Source organism: Fukomys damarensis, unplaced genomic scaffold (assembly GCF_012274545.1).
Source record: "Fukomys damarensis isolate Sample0158 unplaced genomic scaffold, DMR_v1.0_HiC HiC_scaffold_26, whole genome shotgun sequence".
Lineage (NCBI taxonomy): Eukaryota > Metazoa > Chordata > Mammalia > Rodentia > Bathyergidae > Fukomys > Fukomys damarensis.
Window position 1 is genome coordinate 21,736,702 of NW_022900938.1, and position 27,843 is coordinate 21,764,544.

The 27,843-nt window shown below is 35.2% G+C and overlaps 1 protein-coding gene across 2 annotated transcripts in view; it reads left to right on the forward strand.

Annotated features, from left to right (window-relative positions):
• Ola1 (Obg like ATPase 1) overlaps window positions 1-27,843 on the forward strand; it is a 157,954-nt gene that overhangs the window by 70,637 nt on the left and 59,474 nt on the right. For both annotated transcript variants that reach the window (XM_010607029.2, XM_010607030.2), the window contains one exon: window positions 8,140-8,315. In XM_010607029.2, the coding sequence (XP_010605331.1) occupies window positions 8,140-8,315 (176 nt within the window). The remainder of the gene's footprint in view (window positions 1-8,139; window positions 8,316-27,843) is intronic.

Consider the following 27,843-nt stretch of genomic DNA (forward strand, 5'->3'; position numbering starts at 1 on the left):
AAAGAGATAGTTATTGGGAAGGTAAGTAGAACAAAAGCAGCTGGCTCAACATTAGAAGTAGGACAGAATCTCAAAACTGTTTCTAAATACCCTTGATTATATTTGCCTTTTACACCTTTAATGTAAAATAAGTGAAAAATCTTGTTGAGAGATGAATGCTAATTTTCAGTAAGCTACTTTTTTTGCCTACTTCTTTGGAAAAAGTTGATAATATTTCAGCAACTAAAAGTGTAAAATCTTTCAATAATTGAATATAATTAACCACGTGTGTTGACTCTGGGTTATAATTCATAACTTTTAAGTGACTTTATGGATTCCTTAATGGCACAGATATCTAATTATCTATAATATAAGTACAATACCAGTAATTGTTAAGCAGAATTTTTTCGTGTTCTGTACATTTAAAAGAATTACATTATACAGTACTGTAATGTATAGCTTCTTTTCAGTTAAGTGATGTCAGTCATAACCAAAAGGTTGTTTTGCTTTCTCCTACACTAGTATGAATTCCAATTTTAACATTTTTCATATCTTTATGCCTCCTTTTCCTCATCCTTCTTAACCAATGTTTTATTTTTTTATTCAGGACTTAATTTTTTGGTGGTGTTGGGTTTTTGTTTTGTTTTGTTTTTGTTTTTGTTTTTGGTACCAGGGGTTGAACTCAGGACCTTGTGCTTGTGAGGCAGGCGTGGTGCCACTAAGCTAAATGCCTGTCCCTTAAAAGTATGCTCAGTGGTTCTGCCACCTGCCTCACAAGCGCAGGGTGTCCCAAGTTCGATCCCTGTACAAAAAGGTATTTTAAAAATTTTAAATGGACTCTTACCAGTACGAGAAATAATGATCAAGAGTTTTAAGGTTTCTCAAAACCTGACTGAGCACTTTATTCCTCCTATATTAAATATCTGTTTGTCTCAAGATTGGGAACTATTTTTACTTACAGCATTTTTTGATTGCATCCATGTAAGTCAGCTATTTTGTGTAAAAGTCATACTTGAATAGTTTAAAATTTATTTAATTTTAGATTGGTCCCTCAAAATCAGCCACATGTATTTGACTAAGGTTTTTGAAAAGCCAGATCAATTTTTGAATATATCACAGAGCTGATAGTTTTCCTCCTTTTGGCTTAGATTTAGTTTGAGATATTTTTCCCTGGAGTGAAAGAAGAGGTAGAAATAAAGTAAAAGCCAATTCTATTGGCTACCAGTAGTTCTACTTTCTATTCTGGTATAATACATTTAACCTGTAGCATAGATTGGATTATTTTAGGGCGTTGGCTTTATCTTAAATAATAGAGTTTCTCCTGAAAAAATGAAGGTTGAAGACTTTAAAAACTACTTTGGATTGATTGATTATTGTATACAAATACAACCCATTAACCCAGTAATACTATTATTCATTTTATGTTTTTGTGTCAAGTAAATGACAATTTTCATGGCTAGACTAATTATTTCCATTTTTATATGTATACAAAATATTTTGGTTTTCCACAGATTGACAAATATGTCCACTTAAAATAATTAAAATTTGATTGATATAGTTCATTTGCATCAAACTTTGAAGGCTAGACACTTAAACCTATATAATTTTTAACAGAATTTTAATAGCAGAATGATTTATTGTTCTGTGTTCCAAATTTTGCATCGTTCTCTGATATCATTAAAGAAGGCAAATTGATTTTTAAGTATATATAATACATTAAAATGCCCTTCCACTGTTAAGAAAAATACTTAAAATTATATTTTATATGTAATGCAGAGATAAGTATTACAGACTTGAGGTACAGCTATGAGTTAGATTTTGTTTTTGCTCAAACTATTGTCAAAATAGTAAGGACTTTTAGCTACATTAAGGCTAAAGTTTTAAAGTGTACCTGTAAACTAGGGCTTACTGCACTTTGAAATCAAAGCATTTGGAATGCGCAATAAATATCTTACCCCTGCTCCTTTTAAGCTACTTTTCCTTCCCCATGCAAGAATGAATAGTCATATAATTCATGGAAAATAAATGATAACTTGTAGTTCCCAGTGTTTATAGTCAAAACTGTAGATGTTAAGTCACTTGCTGGTGCATATTTGAGAACTTGCATGGGTCCTGGGTTCAGTCCTCAGCAGTACCAAACAACCCCCCCCCACAAAAAACCACCTTGGTCCTGTTTAAATAATAAGCTGCTGGGGTCATTTGTGTATTCTCAGGAGACTAAGGTGGGAGGATCACTCGAATACAGAAAGTTAAGATTAGCCTTGGACAGCATAATAAGATCTGACTCATATAAGATGATGATAACGATGATGATGATGATGTAATAGAGAATTACACAGAAGTTGAGAACCAGAATTCTGATATTATGGGACTTTGCTTTGAAGAAGGAGTTAGAAATTTGAAAAGTTTAAAACTTTTTTGAGATGCATATCCTTGTCTTGATTTCAAACATATTTACTAATTTATCTTCTACTGGTTTAGAAATACGGCTTCTAATTTTTACTGACTATTTATGGGATTCTGTATTGGAATGTAGATATTCAAAACATTCATTGTTTGCCACATAGGACAAACTGGAAAGTAATGTGAAATAATGCACACGATGTTTTGGTGCAGATTTAATGTTATCATATATTTGTGTAAGTTTTATTTCTCCTTGTCTAGAGTCTGTACCTTGATTATACAATAACTTTTGGCTTCATACCTGGTGTGGGCTTTTAATTTTGTATGCATGGACCTTAATATAATGCACATAAAAATCTTTTGGTTTGGTATGATCTCTTACCCTCTCTTTCTCCCTTCTCTCCCTGTTTCTCTCCCCCCTCCATCACTGTTTTTATGTAATTGACATTGTTTTCTTTGGTTGTGTCACTGTTCATCCTGTTTTCATAGCTCCCTTCAATATCCTAGCACACTTCTTCTCATATTTGGAATACAGCAATTCTCTTTTAGCTGGTTACTTACTTCTGGTTAGTGTTTTAAAATAGTACTTTCCATTTATTAATCATTATCATAAGAGTCATTGATGACTAACTAGCAAGTGAAATCTAGACTTAACCTTGACATTTGAACTCTCTATCTCCACCATATATGATATCATAAATGTTTATCTTCTCTGTAATACAGCTTCTCACTATGGTCAACTCTCCAGTAAGCTTTGTTCACTTAAACTTTTTATTTTGTATCTGATGCTTTTTCCTGTTACGTGTTGTATACTTCTTCAGCTTCTTATACTTTTTTATTTTTAAAGGCCTTGCTGGTTATCTATTATTAGTTATACTTATATTAAGATTCTTGTTAATTAATATTGTTCTTTTTTAATAGGCTGATTTTTCCATTTAGATTGTACAGTTATTAAGACCAAAATCCAGCTGGATGTGCTTTCCCATGTTTGTAATCCCAACACTGGGGAGGCTTAGACAGGATTGTGAGTTCAAGGCCTGGACTGTATATAGTAAGGCCTTGTCTCAAAAACAAACAAACCAAAAAACCTCACCAAAATCTTGTTGATTTTTGTTTTTGATTCTCACAGACTTAATACATAGGTAAACAAGAGAGCTTTTCTTCAATTGGGGACATGTAACAAGACATATAAACATGTTGAGAGGTTGGCAGTTTATACAGCAGGAACTTCTTTATCTCTACATTTCTAAATGGTAGAGGGTATAAAAAACAATTAAGACCATCTCATATTCCATAGAAGTGAACATATTCTCTCTCATATTCCAAAGAAAACTCTAGAGATGCTACTTGGGAGATCAAGGTTTCTATGACAGATGATAAGATTTCTATGACAATTATAAAATATTTCTGTGGCTGGGCATGGTGGTGCACACGTATAATTCCAGCACTTTGGAGGCTGAATAGGGAGAATTACCGTGAATTCAAGGCCAACCTGGGCTCCATAATGAAATCCTGTCTGAAAACTCGGGAGGGGAGGGAAATCGGGAAAAAAAAAAAGAATTGATATATTATGGACAGATATGAATTTCCTGTGATGAATGTGATCGTGTATGACAAATATGTACTAAAAATAAAGTTAAAAAATAAAAATAAGAAAATAAAGATGTTGATTTGAAGCTTGTACTCTTCAACACATAACAGATGTTTTAAAATTCACTTCTAGTAGCTAGTTAAGGATGCTTTGTTTCTGAAAACAATATAACCCAAATGCAAGATGTAGTATAGCAAAGCAGTTCTCTGAAATCGAGAATTTCCAAAGTATATTTTTATTTCTGAAGTCCTTCACAGTTAGATTTCATGTCTAAGCAATGCATAGATTTATCCTTCATACTAAATTTTTATTGAATAAGGTAGGCTTTAGGTGAATCAATAAATTGGTTAGTTTTCATTCAGTTGTAATCTTCAAGAATAGCCACCTCATCATTTCTGCTATATCATACCAAGGAATAAGTAATCTGCAGAATATCCAGTGGAATATAGGATGCAAATATTATTTACAAAGTTAATGATCTCTACAAAGAAGGTTATATAAACTATAAAAGCCACAACATTAGTATATGCATTGATATTTGCATTTATTCACTTAGTAAATAGATTTTGATTAGAAATGATTTATATAACTAAAAAGATATTTTTACGTTCATTTTATTTGATGTTGCCTCAAAATATACCAGAACCACTTAGGACTGTTCTGGGATGATGATTCTGTTAGTGGGGGGGTAAAAGAAGGATAAGCAACATTTATAGGGGAGTTACAGCAAGAAAAAAAAATGTCTTAGGGACTGGAATGTAGCTCGGTAATAGAGTGCTTGTGGAGCACTAGTGAGGTCCTGGAGTTCGATTCTCAGCACTACTGCAAGGAAGGGAGGGAGACCTGAGAATAAATAGGTAGAGAAAACAACCCAAGATATGAGAATGTGGTTAGAAAAATGCAGTGAAAGAAACTTTCAGTGCTTTGCAGCTACTGAACAATCATTTCTAAAGAATGGCTATAGAGTCCTTGAAGATTGATTTCGGGTAACATAGTGAAGGCTTGTGTCAGACTGGGGTGGGTTGAGTTCCAAATAGGAGATAAAGGATTGGAGAAACCAAGCATAGACAACTCTATCAAAAAGTTTAGCTCTGAACTGGAAAAAAGAAAGCAGTAACTGGAATAGCAAGTGTCCAGGAGAACTGACATAATAGATTTAATGTAGAATCGTAAGCCTACTCAAATGTTGATGGGAAAGTTTTAGTGGAAACAGGTGCTACAAATACAGGTGAGACAGGCATAACTGAGATCTCAGGAAATAGATTCTGTGGAGCAAACTTCATGGAAGCAAGTAGGATCCAGAACAGAGATGATAGATTAACCAGGAGTAATAGACAAGTGTTTTCCATTTTACTGCTGAGAAGCAAAGGCTAAGTAGAATTAAAAGAAAGATCTGGTTTTCTACAGATGACATGCATTTTCCCTGCAAAAGAAAGGTTAGGTTATCTGTCAGGTAGCAGGAGAGGAGAAAGTTTAGGAAATGTGAGAGAAATTAAGTTTTAAAAATTAGACTTACTTTGTTATGAAAGGAAACATGATAGGATTTCTGGGTAAGAAATCTTTGTGATATAAATAAAATAGAAAACAGATAGAGTAAGTAGGGAGGTCTTTCAAATGGGATGGGGAATAGGAAATGGAGGAAGGGGAGGGAAAGGAGATCCAAAAAGAAAGAATTAAGAGAAAAAAATGGAAATAAGCTTTTGCAAATGGGGAAGAAGAATAGGGAGGGATGGGAGGGCCAAGGAACAGAAAAAGAATTAAGATGTATTATGTACATGTACCACCTCCTTATGATAAATGTAATCATTATGTACAAATAAAAATAAAATGAATGAAAATATTTGTCATGGAATCCATAAGCCTAGTATGTTAAATTTTATTTTAAAAATTTGAAAAAGGAAGCTTTCCTGTAGTTAATATTTAATATGAATAATCAGGCAAACAAAATAATGTTTGTGGTAATAATAGTTTTCTCCTTGTGGCTAGTTACTGCAAAACCAAAATTTTAACAAAAATTTGTGCAGAATTTTCTGAAAACTAAACTTGATTGTTGTATTTAAAAAAAATGGCTTGTGCTGAGTATAAGTGGTGCATGCCAGTAATCCCAGCTACTCTAAGAGGCTGAAGTAGTAGGATTGCACGTCTAAGGCCAGGTCAGGCAATTTAAGTGGGACCTTGTTTCAAAATAAAACATAGAAAGTGGTAGGAATGTAGCTCAGCAGCCTCTGGATTCAATCTATAGGCCTGAAGAAGGAGGAGAGAAGATGGCAGAGGAAGGGAGAGGAAGGAAGGACTTTTATAAACAGTGTAAAACAGCTGGGGTGTGGTAGTGCATGTCTGTAATATATAAACCACTGTCTCCTACTGGCTGAGGAAAGAAGATCGCAGTGAGTTCGAGGCCAACCTGAGCTACATACTGAGTTCAAAGTTGGCCTGAACTGTATAGTGAGACCCTGTCTCAAAAAACCAAAACAACAAAACAGTGGAAAACAGTTGTAAAAACAATGCATGTTCATTATAAAAAGTTTTTGAAACAAAACTAAAAAAAGTTTAAAAAGAATCCTATGCTTCCAAAAGAATTGACATTACTAAATTTCTCTTTTATCTGCTTGGTTAAAATTAAGTGTTATAATTGAGAAATTGCCATTTAAAGCCTGTTAACATATTTACTGCATAGATGCTGATATTGCATCATTGGCTCCTACAGATTTATAGGATATTTTTCATACTAAGTGTCATAGCGTAGTTTTTTTCTGTAACATTATTTGTGTTGCTCTGACTTCTAGGAAGCTTTTATTTTTATTTTCCTATATTATTATGCCATTTGTATAAGATGCCTCAAATCGTAACAAGAAGTAAATAATATTCTGCTTCCCAGGAGAGCAGGCTTATCTGTCTATTGTGTTTATTAGTGAAATATAGTATACCTCTTTATTTCTTGTGAGTTTGTTCATACAAATTTGACATCAGTTGTATGCCAAAATACTTAAATATTACTTATATCTTAATTGCAACCACATACTTACATTTTTTATTATTACTGAATAACCTATATTAAGATGCAGAGTATTTTTAATTGTGGGAAATTATATTTTTTAAGATTTATATTTTGTAACATGTAACAAAAATGTTTTTGGTATCTAAAAATGAGCTCTGTTCACTGTTGTAGCACATTCATGATTTCTGTGGCACCTCCGTCTAAAATAATTGGTACTTTATGCTACAAAATATATGAGAAGTTTAATCTAATTATTAATTTTAATGAAATTAATTTGTTTATGTATGTTTATTGCTTTGTGGCTATATCATTGCATTCTGCTTATAATATTTCTTAGTATTTGTTCATTTTTTAGTAATGCTGTTCTTTGTCTGGTAATTTGAGTAAATCCCAGTTGAATTATGTTGCCACATTATGTCTTCAAAAGGGCATAAAGTCAGTACACATGCTTCAGTAATATCTGGTTGTTTTACCCTTATGTTTCCAGTTGGCAATTTGAAATTATGGCTTCAACTGCACTTTAAATATGTGATAATAGCATGTGTTTCTAATAAGGGCCAGCACCATTTTGTTCAGATAGTGTGAATGGTTGTCACTCATATATGACAAATGCACCTTCATCTGCTTCTTTGATAGCCCCCTAAAAACCATACCCTCAAATCAGGCCGATGAAATTAGCTGCTGTGTAAATTGTGTGTCTGAGTGGTTCATTATCTAATCACCGTCAGAAGCACAGTGATAAAGTAGATTGAAGCGGGGAAGAGGTCTGCCAGATGATTTCAACCCCCACCTCCCCAAATCTGGTTTCCCTTGGAAACCCTAATAGTTCAGTTTAGAACTTCAGGCTCCCGTTCCTGGAATTCAGTGTCTTTTAATGTACTCAACTTGGAAATACCAGTAATCCTGGAACATTGTTTTTATTTCCTGTTAAGACCATAATTTTATTAATTTCAATCAGTTTTTGAAATGTTGAGGCTCTTGGACTGATGTTTTGTTGCTAGTGTCCTAAATTTTACTAAATGGGAAAAGACAAAACCACTATAACCTAGTTGCCTAGAATTCAGAATGATTTATTCATAGTAACTTATTTGTTCACCTTCTGGAAATCTTTAATCATAATGACATATAGTATTTGTTTATTGAATTGCTTCCTTTTCATTTATTTTAGGTGCTTTTGAAGATGATGATATCACCCATGTTGAAGGAAGTGTAGATCCCATTCGAGATATAGAAATAATTCATGAAGAGCTTCAGCTTAAAGATGAGGAAATGATTGGGCCCATTATAGATAAATTAGAAAAGGTGGCTGTGAGAGGAGGAGATAAAAAACTAAAACCTGAATATGTAAGTAAAACTTTATGGCTCTTTTATTTACTTAAAAGTTTATTTTTCTTGATTAAAAACTTTAAAAATAAAGCACATAAAATATCTGATATTGTTACAGAATTTTACAATCCAAGAGTTATTTCTATGCAAATTTTATCTGAAAAATTTATTTTTGGGGCAACCAAGGGTCCCAGTGATAGGATGTTTAAGGTATTCCTAGCAAGCCATAGTCAGCAATATTCAGTGTTTATATGGTTATGATGTAGATCTTTGAATTTTACTGTTTAATAAAGTGTGGTTTTATGATAGGAAACTTACTGGGTTTTAGATAAATGACTGAATATAGGAGTTTGATGGATTTGCATTAGTGATTTGCCCAAAATATTGGTCCTTAGTAGAAGCTGACTGAATGAGTATACTTTTAAGAGAGGATAATTTTTTACCTTTTATAGAATGAAAACATATATCATTATCCGTACTGTTCAGATATATTTTCTACCACATTATTAATAAATTACCATTAGTAATGTAACATGTTTTAAAATCAGTTTTGGGGTCAGAGATTTAGCTCAGTGGTTCCACCGCCTGCTTTGCAAGTACAAGGTTCTGAGTTCGATCTCCAGTACCCCCCAAAAAAATCAGTTTTGAAGTTTTTGGTATAAATATGATTGAATTATTTTTTACATTAAAAACAGTGCTTTACTGTACATTTTCTTATTTATTAACATCATCCTTAGCCAGGTGTGGTGGCACATGCCTGTAATCTCAGCATTTAGGAGGCTGAGGCAGGAGGATTGCCACTTGCCTAGATATGCAGTGCTCTGGATTCCATTGCCAGGACCACAAAATTAATAAATTAAAGCTACTGTGATTATTTTTTGTAACAACATTTTCTTCACATTTCTAACCATTTTCCTAACATTCTGTAGAGATTTGATAGCATAGCTTGGATTTATGTTTACGGAGAAATCTAAAACATCTTCCCATTTGTTTTTCCCTTCACTGTTAAGCTATTCTTGATACATTAAAAAAACATTATAGCATAATTTTCTAATTTCCAAAGATGTTATTATTTCACTTTTTCTTCCCTTGCATTAGATTCAGCTGTTTCACAGCAAATTATAGGTCAATGTTTCTTAACTTTTTTTTATTATTAACACACCTAAGAAAAAGTTAAATGGAACGTAATTGAATTCCTTCCTGTAAAAGAAATAAAATATTAATGAATAAGACTTTGTCAGGTAGACTTGACCTTTTAAGGTTCACAAGCTATTCTAAAACTATATATTCACAAACTATATCTAAGGTTTTCTTTTGTTTTTTTACACCACGTCCCTTCCCACCACCTAATTTTTGCCCCTTTACTAAGAATTCATGCTATAAATTTTCTTGTAACAAACTCAGTATTTATAAATATGGTAAATTAATGGCTTTTAGAATTTTGCTTTTAGATTTAATCAAAAATAGGAGTTTGGTTATCTGTATTCAGTTTTCTGGGGAGAAAATTAATGTTACTGAATCTTTTGCTGGATGAATATCTTATATTTCTGTTTATTGAGTTGGGGACGACTGGACATTTAAAATGTATTAATTTTCTTCCTTAACCCATGCAACATGCAATATGTGATAGGTATCTGTATTTACATATGTATATGTATATATTTATGTATGTATCTCTAGATATCTATAGATATATATAATCTCCATATTCTGATTGAAAAAATTCAAATTTTAAGAAGTTTTATGATTTGCTCTGGATGTCACACTTAAGATATAAATCAAATTTTCTATAAGATTGGTTTGGTTACAGGGCCAAATATATTTGTTTTGCTTTGTCTAACATCTTATTTTTAAATTGTAAAATATGACATATTATTAATATGTATGTAATTTAACATATACTTATAGAACAAACACTAGTAAAACCTGCTCGTGTATAAATAGAACGTTATTAGCACCCCAGATTTACCCATCACTTATTCCTGGGCTATCATCTTTTCAACTATCCAGTATCATGACTTTTGTAATAATAGTATGATTGCTTTTTTTATACTTCCAGTCTAGAATAATATGAAGTCAGTTTGTCTGATTTTGAACTTTATAAAATGATATTTATTGTACATATCTGTGTAAGCATGCTTCACTCAGTATTACTTTGTATAATTCATTTATGTTGCATTTACATTTAACCCATTTATTTCCCTTGTTGTAAGATAATTTTATTAAACATTCTTTGACATTCTGGTACACAGAAGAGTAATCTTAGGACACATGTCTAGGAGCCAATGGAATATGAACATGTCACCTTCTCCAGATAACACTGTTTTCCTAGTGTATGAAAGTTTATCGAACAGTCTAAACTTGCTAGGGTCATATTTTTCATTCTTGCAATTTAATAGCCATGTATTGCCTTTTGTGTTTCTAATCTGCAGCTCCCTATTTAAGGTTGAATTCCTTTAACAATGTTTATTGGCCCTTAGGTTTTTTTCCCAATGGTGAAGTGCTTGTTTTAATGTCTTATTTTTCCCCTTCTTTTTCTATTGGATCAATGTCTTCTTTTCATTAATTTGTGAAAGTTACAAGTAACATATTCTGATATCGGACCTTTGTTGTAAATGTGTTATAGTTACCTTCTACTCTGTAAATTCTTTTTGCTCTTTTTTTGTTTTGTTTTGTTTTGTTTTGTTTGGTACCGGGGATTAAGCTCGGGTCCATGCGCTTGCAAGCAGGCCACTGAGCCGCTGAGCTAAATCCCCGGCCCCTTCTTTTTGCTCTTTTTAAATGGTATCTTTTGATGAACAGGTCTTAATTTGGTTAGTGTTTTGTCTTAAGAAATCTTTCCTGGGCTGGGGAGTTAGCTGAGTGGCACTGTGCCTGCCTGACATGCACAAGGTCCTGAGTTTGATTCCTGATACTGGAAAAAAAAAAGAAAAAAAAGAAATCTTTCCAGTCATAAGATCATCAAGATTATCTGTCTTTTCTTCTAAAAGCTTTATTGTTTTACCTTTCACATTTTAGTCATTAATCCACTTTTTAGTCATTTTTTAATGGTAGTTATTGTGTTGAGGTAACATCCAACTTGATTTTTTTGTCCACATATGGGAAGTGTGTTGTTCAAGCACCAGTTAGTAAGCTGTCTTTCTGTACTCCTGTGAAGTGCCACTGCTACAGTAAATCAAAGAGCTGCAGCACTTATTTCCTGAGGATTGATAGATGACCCCAGGTAGAACTGGCCAAGAGCAACAGTGGGTCCCAAGTGAAGATGAGAAAGGGAGGATGGATTCAGCAGTTGAAATCACACTGACCTCAGGCCTGTTCCCTACACCATTCTATATTTTCATCATTCACTGACAGTTCTCAGTCTTTAGTATTAATTGGGACTGAATGAGTGGTTCTTAGACCACCGTCATCATCACCTGGAGGCTGTTAGAGTATAGGTGATGGGTCTACTGACCAGAACCTCTGCAGATGCACTTGATAGTCTTCCAAGTGATGCTAGACTCTGAGGATTACAGTTGCAGGGCAGCTGTCTTCCCTAGGGTTGAAGTGATGAAAGTGGTTTAAATCCTTCCACTTGTAACTCCCCCTTCTTGGTCAGTTCTGCCTCATTATCTTATTAGATCATTGGTATTGCTAAGATAGTGTCTATATTCAGATCTGTTTATTATTGTTATTATGGCCTTTAGAAAAAGAGTATCGTTTTGGAAGTGGAGATCTCTTAGTTACAATTTTTATCCAAAATTGCCTAATAGCATAATAAAACAGCAAGAAAGTTAGTGGGGTGAGAAGCCAGTCGTAGCCTGAGAATCATGTTTAAGTGTTAATTTTTTTTGAAGTACAGCGGTACCTTGGTTTATGAACTTAATTTATTTTATGATTTTAGGAAGATGGCTGCATTTGTGTTTGTGTGGGAAAGAAATTATAACTTCTTTTGCCTTCACGCAAGTCACAACAGTATTTACAGCATAATGCTGTTTATGTAAAACTGATAGCTGTGTTTTTATAAGAACAATGAAAGTGTTATGGAAATATAAAGTTACTTGGGAAGAGAAATGAGTGTGAGAGTGAATGGGTGGCCGTTTTGGCTCTATCCGCTGTACTGCTTTTCTTCTATAACAGGACATTATATTTTATATTAATTTTATATTATATTAATTTATATTTAGGGAAATTATTTTCTTTAGGTGACCTAAAAAAAGAATTAAATGAATATATATTGTCTTTAGCTGTTTGTAACCTGAATTCATCAAAGTATAATTTTAGCTTTGTGCTCATGAAAGTGTTTTGAGATTTCTGTTGGAATTTGAAAGAGAAATATGATGGTAGATATGCAGATGGATGAGGTACAGACATGAGAAGTCAGGAGCTTTAGAATCAGTTATGTTTCACTAAGTTGAAACAGAATAGGCAGTGTGATTTATAAATAAAGATAAACTGATAAGTTTTCTCAGGATTGCACCATTTTTTAGTGCAAAGCTAGTAAACACACATTAAGACTCCTCACCTTTTAATCTAGACTATGTGTCTTAAGTTGGGTTTCCTCTGAAGCAAACCTTGAGGCAAGGATTGGAGTATAGATAGTTGCTTGGGGATCCATCTCAAGAAGCACACATTAGAGAGTGGAAAATTAAAACTGGGAAAAGAAAGAAAATAATACAAAGTATATAAATGAATAGTTTACTAGATAGCTGTCATAATTTTATTAGAGATCTCCAGAAAGAGTATAGAAAGCTTCTTGTACTGTAATTTTCTCCTGGGGGAGTGAGGAGTTGGTGTGATTTTTAGCTAATTTACATCAGTTACTCATTTTAAGTCACTTTTTACTAACTCTGGTGCTTGATGCTGTGGGGTTGGAGCACGGTGCTTAGGAGAGGTTACAGATGCTTGCCTTAACAAGCTATCAACATGTACTGGACCTGTGGGGACATAAGGATGTAGGCAGCACACCAACTGTCTCTGCTCCACATCTTTTCACTCAGCATGCATTTAATTTTTTTGTCCTGATTGTTGTATTTATTTTTGGTTGTCTATTTGTATCACAAATTTAACTTGGTGGTTGTGTATTTTTTTCTTACTTCTAACTTACCTTTAGTTTTCTTTATAGAAAGACATTAGTAGGAAGAAGGATAGCCTGGAAAATATAATGTTGAGTAAAATACATCAGATACACAAGCTTAAATACTGTGTATTATCTTTCATTTGAGTAGGTAAAGTACAAAAAGCACAATAAAGGATGGCTAGAAGGAGATAAATCAGCTCTCTTGCAAATGAGGAAGGGACCAATAGGATGTGGGTAAGAAGAGGGGGGATAAATATAATAAAGATATGCCATGTACAGGAACCTAATAACCTAAAGGAATGTAAACATTATATATCATAAGCATGAGGTAAGATTAATACCATCAACAAGAATGAAAATGGGAAAAAGGGATTCAGAGGAGGAGGGAAAGAGTTGAGAGGGCAAGACAAGGGAATTAAAAAAAAACATGCCATTGCCTGCCTTGCAAGTGCAAGGTCGGGAGTTTGATCCCTGGTACCAAAAAAAATAAAGAAACAAAGAAACAAGCTGTATTGTGCACATGTACCCACTCCCCAAGATTATTGTAAAGTGTATGAACTACAAACATTTACTAACTTTTAAGAAAAACAAAATATCTGTATGATTATATTAACTAGTTATTGTAAGAAAGTTTCTGTTTTTAAGAGTGTATGTTCTCTATCAAATAGTCTAAAGGTATAGAAATTTGAAAGCCACTTAAAGGGTATGACAAAAGTAGATCATTTTTTTTTCACCAAATGTTTACTTGATTATTCTTTAATATTGCTGCTCCTTCCCCTGTTCATTTAAATATGTCAATTGTATTTTTTGAGTAGGCCTTCAAGGGCCAGGGATTTAGCTCAGTGGTGTGCCTGCCTGGCAAGCAGAAGGTCCTGGGTTCGATTCCCACTACTAGGGGGGAAAAGGATCCTAAGTAATCATTTAGAACTCAACATTCAGGCCTCTATCGCTGGAAAGTTTTCATTTCTAGATTTAGATGTCATTCATATTATGTAAATAAGCAGGAAATTTTTGGGGGTGAGGGTGATATATTCTGGCATTGGAGACACTTTTTATAGTCAGTTTGTTGTTTGAAGTAAAACTGAGGGGATTTCCGAGAAGATGGAAGAGTGCTGAGCTTCAGCAAATCAGCCTCTCCAAGATTTGGGGTCGAGGCGCTAGAATATGGCAACAAGAAGAAAAGTAGGAGAGAAGTGGGTCTCCAGGACCCAGCAAGGATGTGAACCAAGAATTGGAGCCCAAGGGGAGAGCAAAGAAAGGGGCCTCAACACAGAAGAGGGAGATAACAAATGGTACTTTCTCCCTGAGTCCCAGCTTGTGGCATGAAAGAGGCAGCTTGAACCAATGGAACAGAGCAGTGGACACTGCAGGCTGCAGTGGCTGGTGAGTAATTCTGGTTCAGATGTCTCAGGAAAGGCTGACTGACTACTCACAATTTTGGAACTGACCAGCTGAATCCCACAAGTTAACCATGTCAAGGCTTTCAGTGTTTGGGTGAAGTGAAGCCAGGGGAGACACCCAGGGTTAGGCAGCTGAGTGCAGGCTGGCAAGAGGCACCTGGAGTGTTGTGGGCTGACCAACTCAGATCCCAGCCTTGCAGCTAACAAACCAGGATCAGCCTGAACTTCAGTGGTCTTGAAAGCATAGGCCTGCTAGGATTATTTACCACCTCACTGTAATTCTACTGTAGGCTTGCTGGGATCAACAAGCACAAATCTGTACTTTTGTCTGCCCTCTTTATCTTTACCAGTGACAGCAGAGACATGCCCTGAAGTGGCCTATTTTTCTTCCTCCCTTTGCTTGCTTTTTCTTGATTATTTGTTCTTGTTTTTGTATGAGTATGAATGTAGTTTCTAGTTTTGTTGTTGGTTTCCTCTATTCTTGTTTGTTTCTTCCTTCTTTCCTCCATTCTCTTTTTCACCAGTTTCCCAAAGTCTGCAAAATCTTCCCCTGTCCTTCAGCCTTCCTTCTAATCTTTTTCTCTTCTTCTGTATCTCTGTTGTTTGCTCTTATTCCTTTTAAATTTTCTCCCCTGAGGGTAAAATCACTATATTGAGGGGATATTTATTGTATACAAATTTCTGGGTTTTTTTTAGATTTTGTTATATAACTACAAATTTTGTTGGTATGGCTGATGGTGGCAAATTAATAGTTGGCACAGTTTGTCATTTTCTAGGCTGTTTTTTTTTTTTTAATTTATTTGTACATTCTAGGTAGACAGTACAGTTACATTCATTACTGGGATCTTGTACCTTTACATGACAGATCTTGGTTCTCATTTTTTCCCCTTGTCCCCACCCTCCCTTCACCCCCTCCTCCCCTCCCTACCTATCAACACTATAATTCCATTTTTACATTTTCTCACATTTTTTTCCTTTCCCTTATTACCCTTCCTCCACCCTTCCCACTTTCCCTACACCTTTAGCCCTTTTCTTCCTATTTCACATTGCTAATAATCTTTTTTTTTTCTTTTTTGGTTTTTTGAGACAAGGTCTCACTATGTAGTTCAGACTGCCCTGGAACTCACTGTATAGCCCAGGTTCATCTCGAACTCACAGCGATCCTCCTGCCTTAGCCCGAGTGCTGGGATTACAGGCGTGCACCACCACGCCTGGCTATCCCGTTAGGATCTTGAGTACTATTTTAGTTTTTCACACCAGAGAAACTATTCGGTATTTACACATGTGTGACTTATTTATTTCACTTGGGAGTATATCCTCAAAATGTATCCATTTTCCTATGAATGAATCTTCTTTCTCGTTTTTTTATGGCTGAGTAGTATTCCATTTTATAGAAAAACCACATCTTCTTTATCCAGTTTCCAACTGATGGGCAAATGGGGCTGTTTCCAAGTTTTACCTATTGCAAACTGTGCTGCTATAAACATAGGTGTGCATATGTCACTGTGATATGATTCTTTTAATTCTTTTGGAAAGATACCCAGCAGAGGGATGGCTGGGTCAAATGGAACCTCTAGACCCAGCTCTTTGAGGTATCTCCATATTGATTTCCATAGTGGTTGCACCAGTCTGCACTCCTGCCAACAATGGAGAAGGGTTCCTTTCTCTCCACAACCGCGCCAACATTTGTTATTGTGTGATTTCTTGATAGCAGCCATTCTTTGTGTGGTGAGGTGGAATCTCAGTGTTGTTTTCATCTGCATCTCTCGAATGACCAGTGATGTGGAACATGTTTTCATATATTTACTTGCTGCTTTTACTTCTTTGAGAAATGTCTGTTCATTTCAGATGCCCCTTTTTGAATTGGGTCTTTATATTTGGGGGGGCTGATTGTTTTAAATTCTTTATATATTCTAGATAATAGTCCTTTGTCTGAGGAGCGGCTGGTGAAAATTTTTTCCCACATTGTAGGTTGTCTCTTAGCTCTTTTGATGATTTGTTTTGCAGGGCAGAAGCTTTTTAAAAAGATGAGATCCCACTTTTTGATTCTTTCTGCTAATTCCCATGCTACTGAGGATTTATTCATAAAGTCTTTTCCTATGCCAGTGTCTTCCAGAGTTCTGCCTAACTTATCTTCCAGCAAGTTTAGTGTTTCTGTTTTAATATTTAGATCTTTAATCCAGTTGGAGTTTAATTTAGTGCATGGTGAGAGATAAGGGTCTAGTTTTAAGCTTTGGCAGGTTGAGATCCAGTTTTTCCAACACCATTTATTAAATAGGCTGTCTTTCTTTCAGTGGGGATGGTCAGCTCCTTTGTCAAAGATGAGGTAGCTGAGTGCATCTGGAGTTGTTTTTGTGTCTTCCAGTCTGTTCCACTGATCCTCTGGTCTGCTTCTTTGCCAGTACCATGCTGTTTTTATCACAGTGGCTTTGTAGTATAGTTTCAAATTGGGAATTGTTACACCCGCTGCCATGTGTCTGTTGCCTAGGATGGCTTTTGCTGTTCTAGATCTCTTATGGTTCCAAATGAATTTTTGGATTCTTCTTTCTAGTTCTGTGAAGTATAGCGTTGGAGTTTCAACTGGCATTGCATTTAATCTGTATAGCAGTTTTGGTAGTATGGCCATTTTCACTATGTTGATTCTTCCTACCCAGGAGCAGGGGATGTCTTTCCATTTTCTTATATCCTCTTCAATCTCTTTTTTCAGAGTGCTGTAGTTTTCAGTGTAGAGGTCTTTTGCTTCTTTTGTTAGATTGAGTCCTAGATACTTCATTTTTTTGGGTGCTATTGTGAAAGGAATTGTTTCCCTAATTTCTCCCTCACTGAGTCTGTTATTTGTGTACAAGAAGGCTGTTGGTTTTTGGGTGTTGACCTTGTATCCTGCTACTCTGCTGAAAGTGTCAATTAAGTCTAGAAGTCTTTTGGTGGAGCTTTTTGGGTCTTCAATGTAGAGTATCATATCATCAGCAAATAATGACAGTTTAACTTCTTCCTTTCCTATCTTTATTGCTTTAATTTCTTTTTCTTGTCTAATTGCTGTGGCTAATGTTTCCAGAACTGTATCAAAGAGGAGTGGTGATAGTGGGCATCCTTGTCTTGTTCCTGATTTTAATGTGAAGGTTTTCAGTTTTTGGCCATTTAATATGATGTTGGTTTTTGGTTTTTCATAGATAGCCTTTATTAAGTTGAGATGTAGACCATCTATTCCAATTTTTTGGGGGGTATTTATCATGAATGGGTGTTGAATTTTGTCAGCTGCTTTTTCTGCATCAATCGAGAGGATCATGTGGTTTTTGTCCTTGACTTTGTTAATATAGTGTATTACATTTATTGATTTATGTATGTTGAACCATCCTTGCATCCTTGGAATAAATCCAACTTGGTCAGGATGTATGATCTTCTTGATGATCTTCTGTATTCTGTTTGCTAATCTTATTAAGGATTTTTGCATCTATATTCATTAAGGAGATTGGCTTGTAGTTCTGTTTTTTAGTTGCATCTTTCCCTGGTTTGGGTATCAAAGTGATAGTTGCCTCCAGGAATGAACTTGGAAGTATTGCTTCCCTTTCAATTTCATTGAAAAGTTTGAAGAATAATGGCAGTAGTTCTTCTCTAAATGTCTTGTAAAATTTAGCAGTGAATCCATCAGGACCTGGGCTTTTTTTTGTTGTTGGTAAGTTTTTAATTACATTTTCAATTTCACTGATTGTAATTGGGGTGTTTAAAATGTTTTTATCTTCCTCATTCAACTTTGGTAATTCATGAGTATCTTGAAATCTGTCCATTTCTTCTGTGTTTTCCATTTTATTAGATTACAGGTTCTCAAAGTAGGTATTAATGATCCTCTGGATTTCTGTTGGATCTGTTGTGACTTCACCTTTTTCATTTCTGATTGCATGGATCTGAGCCTTTTCTTTCCTTTTTTTGATAAGGTTTGCTAAGGGTTTATCAATTTCATTTATTCTTTCAAAAAACCAACTCTTTGATTCATTTATTTTTTGTATCGTTTTCTAAGTTTTCATTGCATTGATTTCTGCTGTAATCTTTATAATTTCCTCTCTTGTTCGAGCTTTGGATTTTTCTTGTTCTTGTTTTTCTAGGAGTCTTAAGATTCACCGTTAGGTTGTTTATTTGAACTTGTTTTATTTTCTTAGTGTGGGCATTCAGTGCTATGAATTTTCCATGTAGAACTGCTTTCATTGTGTCCCGTATATTTCTGTATGTTGTATTGGCATTTTCGTTTATTTGTAAAAACTGTCTGATTTCTTCTTTAATTTCTTCTGTGATCCATTGATTGTTCAGGAGAGTGTTCAATTTCCATGTGTTTGTGAAGTTCCTATGGTTTCTTATGCTATTGATCTCCAGCTTTATTGCACTGTGATCTGATAATATACAGGGATTAACTTCACTTCTTTTGCATTTATTCAAACCTCTTCTGTGAGCTAGTATGTGATCTATCTTGGAGAATGACCCATGTGCAACCAAAAAGAATGTATTTTCTGATTTTGTGGGGTGGAACACTCTATAGATGTCTCATAAATCCATGCATTCAAAAGCTTGGTTCAATTCTAGTATTTCATTGTTGATTTTTGCCTAGATGATCTCTCTATTTGCTATACTGGGGTATTTAGATCCCCCAGTACAATTGTATTAGTGCTTATTTGGCTTTTCATGTTACTTAATATTTGTTTTATATAGTTGGGGGCATTTATATTTGGTGCATATATGTTTATGATTGTCATGTCTTCCTCTTGAATTGTTGTTCCCTTTACAAGGATGTAGTGGCCTTCTTTGTCTCTCTTGATCAGTTTTGGTTTGAAATTTACTTTGTCTGCGAATAAGATTGCTACCTCTGCTTTTTTCTGGGCTCCTGTTGCATAGAGAATTGTTTTCCACCCTTACATTTTCAGTCTATGGGCTACTTTTTGCATTAGGTGTGTTTCTTGTATTCAACATATTGTTGGATTTTGCTTCTTAATCCAATCTGCCAGTCTATTTCTCTTGATTGATGAATTGAGGCCATTGACATTGATGGTTATAACTGATATGCATTGACTTCTTACTGTCATTTTATTGTCTTTTTGTTGACTTTTTAATTTTTCGCCCCCTCCTTTTAGTTTCTTGCCTTGACAGTTTGATTTGCTCTGTTGGGCCTCATGGTGTTGTGATCTTCATTGTCTTTTTCTAGGATCTTGTTTAGAATTCCTTGTAGTGCTGGTTTGGTATTCATGAAGTTTCTCAAGTGTTCTTTATCATGGAAGTATCTTATTTCCCCATCCATTTTGAAAGAGAGTTTTGCAGGATACATTAGTCTAGGTTGGAGGTTGTTTCCTTTTAGGACTTGAAATACCTCACTCCAGGCTCTCCTTGACCTGAGGGTTTGTGTTGAAGAGTCTGCTGTGATTCTGATGGGCTTTCCTTTGCATGTGATTTCTTTCTTTTCTCTTACCACTTGTTGTATTTTGTTCTTCTGTTGGGTTTCTGGAATCTTGATTATTATATGTCTAGGTGTAGATTTTTTTTTTTTTAATCAAGGCTAGTTGGAGTCCTATATGCCTCACTTATTTATATGTCAAATTCTTCACCTCTGTTTGGGAAGTTTTCTGTCATTAATTCTGTGAACAGCTTTTTTAAGTCATTTGCATTTTCTCCTGCTACTTTATGTATTCCTATCAGTCTTATGTTATTCTTCTTTGCATCATCTAGGAGTTGTTGGATCGATTTCTCATGATCCCTTACGGTTTTTAAGAGACCTCTCTTTTCAGGGTCACTGATTGCTATCCTATCTTCTATATCTGAGATTCTATATTTGCAATCTTTTATTCTGTTGTGTACACTTTCAGTAGAGTTTTTAATCTCCTGGATATCTGTTTGAATCTGTTTTATGGATTCCATTTCTTTCCTATGTTGGGCATTCATTGTTTCCATTTCTTTCTTATGCTGGGCCTTCATGGCTTCTATTATGTTCCTGAGCTCATGTATTTTTTTGTCAGTTTCTGTTCTAGAGTCTCGAATCATGACTTTCATTTTGCTCATTATCTCTGTGGTTATCTGGGAAATTATTTCTGTTTTGAATGTTTCTAGAGCCTAATTGATCTGTTTTGTTACTTCTTGTGTTGTGATTTCAGGGTGTCCTGCTGGTTCACTATCGGACTTTTCATCCTCCTTTGCCCTACTCTTTGCCATTGGTGAATTTGAAGTCAGTCTTTGTGTCTTGGTTAAGTGTTTTCTTAGTTTTATTTTTGCTGTTGGGTTGTCCTTCATTCAATGTTTGGGTTATTAAATCTTCCTGATATCGTTGCACTTCAACCCCCGACTCTCTAATGACTCACAGACATTCTCACTTTCACAATATCGGAGAAAACAATTTGTTCAATCTATCCCTATCCCTTATCCCAATCGATACTATCAGCAACACAGCAGGATCAATCACCTCCTGTAAATTGACCACTTGTGGTAGTCATCAATCCCCTCCCAACCATGCGAATTAAATTAAAATCAAGAAGCAGCCCAAAATATGCTTGCAGTGGACAAACTCCTCATCGTGGTGTATTTACTATTTAGGATGGAGGCCTAGACCTAATTAGGATGAGAAGAGTAAACAAGGAAAAGAACTGGGGAAAGTTTCAAGTGAAGACAGAGGACACAGAATGACCACACAATCTTTAGGAAACTGTAAAACTCAAAAGGGATAGACAGAGTGCAAGTATAAGGACAAGAGTATATCCCCTTAACAGCTATAGGGGCTCACTTTCCCTTGAAACTACCGACCCTTGAGTGAGACTCACTGGTAGAAAAAAAAGAACATTAATAAAAGAAAAAGTAATAAAAGAAGAAATCTGAATTAGGGCAGGAGGAGGAACAGAAAAGGAGATGAGGGCCAATATGGTGGAGCAAGAGGCTGAGTTGGTGAAAGAGGAGAGAAAAAAGAATTTACTGAGTGGAATGATGAAAAGAAAGAAAAGGACAAAAAAATGATTTTGAAGGGCCTTTTTCAGACTATATTTCTGCTGTCGTAATACACATAGTGTCCAGCCATGTGCAGAACCAAATCCCCCTATCTCATCTAATTGAAGGCAGAACCCCATGACACAGACTGACCTCAGGCCACAAGGACCAATTTGAGCCTCCCAACCTCCTGCAGGGTTGAACTCCAGACAGTTCTGTCACCCGTATCCCCTGCCCCTTCTTTAAAGGCGTTCAAATTTGGGAGCTCAGAAAATCACCCTTTATAACCAGCCATGTTTCTGTGGAGTAGGTCCAAGGACTGGCACAGTCAGGAGATCTGAGAGCGAGGGGTGGGGGAGTGTTGCTCAGCGGCGCCTGTGCGGCTACCCTCCTGGGGCTGGGGCTGGGGCAGTGATGGTGGTACGTGCAACAAAGGGCATGCCTACCCGGACAGGTGGGCTGGGTCCAGGTGGGTAGAGGGAGATGAGCTTTCTCAGCCAAGCCACTTTTCCAGGATCTCACCTTCTTGGCTGGTGCTGGGGCAGTGGTGGTGTTGCCCGCTCTAGGCTGTTCTTAATACTATTATTGATTGTGCTACTTTATGCCAAGGTGACATAGTTGTTCTGATCAGTTGTTCTTCCTTGTATGTCAAGAGCAAGATTGCCTGAGGGTCATAAACAATACTATGGGCTAGTACCAAAGAACCAGGGGTAAGCCAAATAGGCAGCAACTTCTCATCCCCAATAAATTGATAGGTGGGATCTTGCAACAGACTCGAAAGCAAAAAGCCACCTACACTTAAAAGACATCTCTGAAAAATAGTCATTTCCTAAAGTCTCAATACTAGTAGTAAAGCTACCTACCATAAGCAGTTTACAAGCATCAACACAGACACTAAACTGAAAAGAAAAGAAAATGAGAATACACAGAAGCAAGATGCAATTTCACACTTTGAGTTTACCCAAGGCAAACCCAGGAGGCAGTGCGGTGGAACAATTTTTAAAAAACTATTACCTGAACTCTCTGAAATGGTAACAGTGAAAGTAACAAAGTAGGTGTATGAAGCTCTAGAAAAAGTCAAATTAGAAATATGTTCTCAGACACCTAAAGAGATGATGACCATAACAAAGGACATGGTTAGTGAATCTAGAATAGATACAGATTTTTTAAAAAAATAGGAAAATGATAGAAACTATGAACCCAAAACATAAGAAACAAATAGAATCCATGAAACAGCCAGGAGATTAAAAATTCCATTGAAAGTATATGCAGTAGAATGAACCAGTGTGAGGACAGGATACCAGATGTAAAAGACAAGTTTGCAGTTAGTAACCAAGAAAAGAAAAATTTCTTAAAAATAGGAAGAGACCACAAAAAAATCAATCCAACGGCTGCTAGACAATGCAAAGAAAAATAATATAAGACTGATCAGAGTCTACAAAAAAGCCTGAGAGCGCAAATGACATTTAAAAAGAAACTGTTTACAAACGTAATTGCAGAAAACTTCTAAAATGGGGAAAACAATTTTTGACACACATATGAGTGGGCATATAGAACTACAATTAGCCATAATAAAAGAACAAGAAGAAAAAACAAAAACAGGGTAGGAGGTTTAGCTCAGTGGTATTACTACCTGCCTTGCAAGCATAAGGTCCTAAGTTCAATCCCTAGTACAAAAAAAAAACCACAAAAAAATGAATGCCAAGTGATATAATAGTCAAGATTCCAGAAATTCAGCATAACAACAAAATATTAAAAGCTGTTAGAGTAAAGAAACAAATCACCCATGAAGAAAAGCCCATCAGAATCACAGCATGTTTAACACAAACCCTTAAGTAAAGGAAAACTTGAAGTATTTCGCACCCTAAAGGAAAATAACCTCTAACCAAGATTGATGTACCCCCACAAAACTATCTTTCAAAAGTGATGCAGAAATAAGGTACTACCATGACAAAGAACACCTGAAGAAATTTGTGACCACCAAACTGGCACTACAAAATGTTCTAAAGGATATTCTAGAAAGAGATAACAAAGACACAATCCATGAACCCCAGTATAATGTATCCACCAGGCAAGGCAAGCAATTAAATGGGGGAAAGAAAGGGAACTAACAATAGGAAAATAACATGACAAGAATAAGTCAGTATGTATCTTGTACCTTTTTTTTTGGCTACTAGGGATTGAACTTGGGGTCCTTGCTCTTGCGAGGCAGGTGGCGGAACCACTGAGCTAAATCCCCAGCCCAGTATGTATCATTTACAATCATCAATGTAAATGGTCTCAATTCACCAGTTGGAAAAACAGATTGGCAGAATGGATTAAGACACAAGATCCCACAATGTGCTGCATACAAGAAACACATTTAACTCAAAAAGAAATTCATGTACTGAAAATCAGAGAATGGAAAACAATACTCCATGTGACAGGAACCCAGAGAAACAGCAGGAGTAGTCATTTTATTTGCAGACAAAGTGGATTTTAAGTCAAGACTGATGAAGAGAGGCAAAGCTCACAATATCCTTGTAAAGAACAATCCAAGAGGAAGAGATAACAATCATAAATACATAATAACAATCATAAATACATATGCACCAAATACTGGTGCACCCAGCTATATAAAACAAGTATTAATGGACATTAAAAATCAAATAAGTTGGTTTGATGGCCTACCTTACAAGCGCAAGGACCTGAGTTCAATCCCCGGTACCACCCTCCAAAAAAAAAATCAAATAAGCACTAATACAGTTTTAATGGAAACCTTAGTACTCCAGTATCACAAATAGATCAACTAGACAAAAAAAAATCAACAAAGAAATAATCAGAAATTAAACCATTAAATAAATGGACATAGTAGATGTCTACAGAGTGTTCCACCCCATAGCATCAGAATATACATTCTTCCCAGCTATACACAGGACGTTCTCCAAAATAGACCACATACTAGCTCATAGAATATGCTTAAGTAAATGCAGAGGAATTGAAATTATCCCATGCATGTCATGAGACCATAGTGCAATGAAATTGGAAATCAATGGGAAAAGAAATCACAAAAACTGCATAAACATGTGGAAATAAAATAACACCCTCTTGAACCACCAGTGGGTCACAGATGAAATTAAAGGAGAAATCAGTTTCTATAATTAAATAATGCTAATAAAGCATGCTAACATTTATAGGATGCGATAAAAGTTCTGAGAGGGAAATTTTTTGTGGTGAATTCCCATACGAGAAAAACAGTGAGATCAAGTAATGTTTAACCTAATATTGAATCTCAGACTTCTAGAAAAAGAAGAACAAGTTAAACCCAAAGCTCATATGAGGGAGGAAATTATAACGATCAGAACAGAAATTAATGTAACCAAGACTAAGAAAACAATACATAGAATTAATGAAGAGTTGCTTTTTTGAAAGACTAAATAAAATTGACAAACCCTTAGTCAACCTTGTCAGAAAAAAAAAAGAGGAAAGAATCAAATCTGTGCAATTAGGAATGAAAAGGGGGAAATCACAACAGATCCTTCAGGAATCCAGAAGATCATCAATACCTACTTTGAGAACCTGCATTGTAATAAGATGGAATACACAGAAAAAATGGACAGATTCCTAGATACATATGAATTATCAAAGCTGAATAAAAAGACATAAAAATTCTAATTCATTATCAGACAGTGAAATTAAAGATGTAATTAAAAATCTATCAACAAAGAAAAGCTCGGGTCTTGACAGATTCAATGCTAAATTCCCCAAGAAATTTAGAGAAGATCTAATGCCACTATTTCTCAAACTCTGAAGCAATAATTCCAAGCTCATTCTTAGAGGCAAGCATTACCCTGATACCAAAAACCAGAGAGGATCCAACCAAAAAAGGAGAACTACAGGCCTGTCTCTGTAATGAATGTAGTCATAAAAATCCTCAGTAAGATACTAGCAAATAAAATGTAAAAAATCAAGAATAGCTTGATAGTAAGAGTATTATACACCATAACTAAGTAATCGGATTCATCCCATATATGCAGGGATGGTTCAACATAAATCAATAAATGTAATAAACCATATTAACAGAACCAAAGGTACAAAACACATGATCATCTAAATAGATCAGAAAAAGCACTTGTCAGAGTCCAACACCCATTCATGCTAAAAACTCTACAGAAAATTGGAATAGATGGTCTTTATCTCACTGATAAAAGCCATCTATGATGAACCAACAGCCAACATCATTCTAAATGGTTTGAAACTTAAAGCTTTCACTCTAAAATCAGGAATAAGACAAGAATGTCCACTGTCACCACTCCTATTCAGTATAGTTCTGGAAACATTAGGTGGAGTCATTAGACAAGAGAAAGAAAAGGAATGAGGGTAGGAAAGAAGAAGTTAAATTATCGTTATTTTCAAACCAGATTATACTGTACATAGAAGACCCCAAAAACTCTACCAAAAGACTAATAGCTTTAATAACCAAATTCAGTAGCATTGCTGGATACAAAGTTAACACTCAGAAATCAGTAGCATTCCTGTACATAAATAACAAATTTTCTGAGAGGGAAATCAAGGAAACCACACTTTTGCTCTAGCATTGAAGAAAATGAAATACATAGGAATCAGTCTAATGGAAGTAAAAGGCTTTTACATTGAAAACTACAGTATTCTGAAAAAGGAGATCAAAGAGGGTATCAGAAAATAGAAAAATATCCCTTGTTCTTGGGTAGGAATAACCAATACAGTGAAAATAGCCATACTTCCAAAATTATGTAGATTAAATGCTATCCGGATCAAAATACCAGTAGCATACTTCACAGAATTAGATGAAACAATCCTAAAATTTATTTGGAACCAGAAAAGACAGAATGGCAAAAGCAGTCTGGGCAACAAAGGCAAGGCAGGAGGCATCACAATCCCTGACTTAAAGTTATGCTACAAAGCTATTATGATAAACACAGCATGGTATTGGCAAATAAAACCAACAAAAAACCAAGATCCAAGAATTAGAAGATGCAGAAATAATGCCAAACATACTCACTAACTTTATCTTTGACAAAGAGCCCAAACACCTTCACTGGAGGAAAAGATGGCCTCTTTAATGAATGGTGCTGGAAAAACTGGCTTTCTTTGTGCCAAAAATTAAACTTAGATCCATATCTCTCACCATGCACTAAACTAAAATGGAAATGGATCAAAGATTTAAATATTAAAAGAAACACAAACTTCCTTGGAAAATAGAAGAGGTAGAACTCTTGGAGACATTGGTGTTGGCAAAGACTTTATGAACAAAATTCCAATCATACAGGAAATAGTACAAAAAAATCAACAACTGGGATCTCATCTTATTACAGAGTTTTTGCACAGCAAAAGAAACCAACAACAGAGTGAAGGGACAACCTATAGTGTATGAAAAAATTTTAGCCAGCTGTTTCTCAGACAGAGGACTGATGTCCTGAATATATAAAAAACCCAGATTTAGAAATCTGACCCCCAAATTTAAAAACCTAATCCAAGAGTGGGCATCTGAAATTAATAGCACTTATCAGATAAGGAAGTACATACAGCAAATAAATATATAAAGAAATGTTCAACATCACTGATTATTTAGATACAAATTAAAACTACACTGATAATTCAATCTCATGCCAGGAAGAATGGCTATTATCAAGAAACCAACCTAGGGCCTGGAGATTTAGCTCAGCGGTTCGGTGGCCTGCCTTGTAAGCGCAAGGACCTGAGTTCAATCCCCAGTACCAAAAAAAAAAAAAATTAAAAATACTTGTCTTATCAAATTTATAAGACTCAAGAGTACTATAAAAATGTAATTCGCCCACTAGACTTCACATTTATCCTTTCTCCTCTTTAGACTCTTCTTCATTCTTCCAGGAATATTCCTGCAGGACTTAAACTGATCATTTCTAAAAGAACAAGATACTACAACTGGTATTCGTTGAGGTGAACTACATCTGTTCATCTTTCTCCCCATGTCCTCTCTGTCCTCATACCCTCTAGTTGGTGGTATCAGATCATTTGAGCTAAACCTGTTTCTTTGACTCCTACTTTTACCATCTACATCCTATTTTGTCAACTTTTATCTTTTCAGTATTCTCTAAAATCTCTTTCTCCTTTTTTTTTTTTTTTTTGTACCAGGGATCAG